Here is a 2,783-nt window from a genome sequence, read left to right as displayed (position 1 = left end):
TACAGACCGCCCGCACTCACTCCCCCCCCCCCATAACACAGACCCGTGCCCGGCACTCCCCCCCCCCCCCCATACACAGACCGCCCGCACTCCTCCCCCCCCCCCATACACAGACCGCCCGCCACTCCCCCCCCCCCCCCCCCATACACAGACCGCCCGCACTCCCCCCCCCCCCCCCCATACACAGACCGCCCGCACTCCCCCCCACCCCCCCATACACAGACCGCCCGCACTCCCCCCCCCCCCCCCCATACACAGACCGCCCGCCACTTCCCCCCCACCCCCCCCATACACAGACCGCCCGCACTCCCCCCCCCCCCCCATACACAGACCGCACCGCACTCCCCCCCCCCCCATACACAGACCGCCCCGCACTCCCCCCCCCCCCCCATACACAGACAGCGCCCGCACTACCCCCCCCCCCATACACAGACCAGCCCCGCACTCCCCCCCCCCCCCCCCCAATACACAGACCGCCCGCACTCCCCCCCCCCCCCATACACAGACCGCCCGCACTCCCCCCCCACCCCCCCATACACAAGACCGCCCGCACTCCCCCTATAATACGCTGGTGTGAAGCTGGTCTGGATGAAATTCCCTCTTACTGCTCTTGTGCGCACTGCATGCTATGTAACAATATGGAATGTGACAAGGTACAACCGCTAACATTCCATCATCTTGCTTGAATTTAACCCTGAGGAGCCATTCTCCTCATTCCACAAAAAAAAACAAAAAACTTGTTTTTCCATCCAAGTAGCTGTATGATGGCTAGTTTTTGCGGGTCGGGATTTCGCATGCAGGACCCTTTGCCCGGCCGGCGTCCGCGCCTACCGGTCACTTTCTTCTTCTGTACTGTGGATGGTGCGGCCGGGCTCCCCATCGGACATGAGCAGTACAGATTTTCTCCCTGTCGCTAGGCGACGACGCGGGTCCTGCGAACTTGCTGCAATGTTAATTGTGGACGGGCCGCGGGTCAGGTGGCTTTCATTGACCTTCAATAGAAGCTGTCCGTGCGGACACCGCAAGAAATATAAGAGCATGCCGCGGTTTATCCTCCGCGAACAGGAAATCGTAGGTGATTTCTGCTCGTGTGCAGGGAAAAAGCTCTTTTCCATAGCATGCCATGGGCGGTATTCGCTGGCTCCGGATTCTGCAATGCAAGTACCCCTGTGTGCAGCCAGAAGAAAAATAAAGTAATAACGCAGTTACATCATTTTTCGGGAGGAGGATTTTTTTGTACACTATGCAGCAAACTGGCGCTCCCTCTACCCTGCGGGTCAGTGTGACTGCAGCGTCACCCCAGTCTGGTTTAATTTTCCAAAGGTCTTGAAAAACAACAAGAATTGGAATTTGATTGGCTACTAGAGGGTAACACCCCTATATCTAATTCTTGCCCAATGGGGCTAAGCTGTAATAAGGTGACCAATCACAGTTCGGCTTTCAATATCTCCCGATCAGTACAGAATATGAAAGGTGAGCTCCGATTGGCTGCTGCAGACAAGGCCTTTTGGTAAGTGTGGCTACCAGCAGCCTCCTAAGAGGACACGTGCTCCAGCTCTCACCTTGTACGAGTACACCCCCAGTTGCTGCAGCTCCGGCTGGGACACCGGCTGGTTCGGCTGCAGCTGGTGCGGCTTCCTCTGGTCCTCCTCAGAGTCATCCATGAACCAAGCATGCACCATGCTGCCTTAGGTCCAGTCACACGCAGGAGAGCTCAGAAGACAGCAACACGGAAAACCGCTCCGCCCCGATCATGCTGAAACCGGAAGTGTCGCCCCTCACACTCCAAAGCGCCATTTCCTTGGTTACCGGAAGTGTCGCTGTCCAGGAGCTGAACGGCCATAATAATGGTTATAGTTCATTTTTGTATACGAAGGTGGTTTCTAGTGTGTAAATATACTGTATTAGATTGATAACATGTTAGTAAGGTGCTGAGATCACCACCATACATTACTTTACGTCTCTGTGTCCAATGTAGCCATAACGTCAGTGGAATTAATGCATCAATACATAATAATGTGATCTAAATCCTTAACTACATTTTAAATGAAGAGTACAAGGAAAATCCCCAAAGGTTCCTGTAGCTCCTCGTGAAGTACTGGAGGATGTTGGTTTTTGCCCGTTGTATATTGCGCTGCACGGGCGTATGCAGTTTAGGAATACCGTTTTTATGTACCCAAACCGTGCGCGTTTCTATGCACTTTGTTGCCCTTGCGTATTTCCCATTGATTTCTCCTGGTTTCATGCATTAATACGCAGCGAATACACATGCATATTCACGCCGTCCCATAGGCTTTAATGGCTGATATTGGCTGCTGCCGTTTATCCCAATGCCAATCAATGGAGTTTATGTTGTCCGTATCCGTAAAAAATATACGCATAATACGGACCACAAATACGCCCCTGCGAATGAGCCCTTACACGATTACTGCTGCCTATGACGTAGATCCTCTGGGCCTGCTGACGGTTCATGCACCGACTATCTGTGCAGGCGGTTCTATAGGTTTCACTCCCACACGATCCTACCAAAAGTAGTCAGACACCTGAGCAAGGATCAAAAGTAATTTTTTTCCTTCATCTACCAAAATTATATGTGCTGCATTTTTTTCCATGGTATGTAGGGCTATTTTTATATCTCTTTTTTTTCGCTTTCTTATTTTTATTGTGGGTAAAAAGGTAAAGAAATGTTTTTTTAACATTTATAGTTTGCTTTTTAATTAGTAAATTTACGCTAAAATAAAGTTTAAAACGGGTTCCTCATTTTGTTTCGGACGTTCTGATAT

General features: G+C 51.7%; 1 protein-coding gene across 1 annotated transcript in view; it reads right to left on the bottom strand.

Moving 5' to 3' along the window:
- Positions 1–1,767, bottom strand: part of ADI1 (acireductone dioxygenase 1) — a 19,942-nt gene extending 18,175 nt beyond the window's left edge. Inside the window, exon 1 of the mRNA XM_066597669.1 lies at positions 1,563–1,767. Within this exon, the coding sequence (XP_066453766.1) occupies positions 1,563–1,682 (120 nt within the window). The 5' untranslated portion in view covers positions 1,683–1,767. The remainder of the gene's footprint in view (positions 1–1,562) is intronic.
- Between the last annotated feature and the right edge of the window lie 1,016 nt (positions 1,768–2,783).

This window comes from Eleutherodactylus coqui, chromosome 1 (genome assembly GCF_035609145.1).
Source record: "Eleutherodactylus coqui strain aEleCoq1 chromosome 1, aEleCoq1.hap1, whole genome shotgun sequence".
Lineage (NCBI taxonomy): Eukaryota > Metazoa > Chordata > Amphibia > Anura > Eleutherodactylidae > Eleutherodactylus > Eleutherodactylus coqui.
This window is presented reverse-complemented; position numbering and strand designations above follow the sequence as displayed.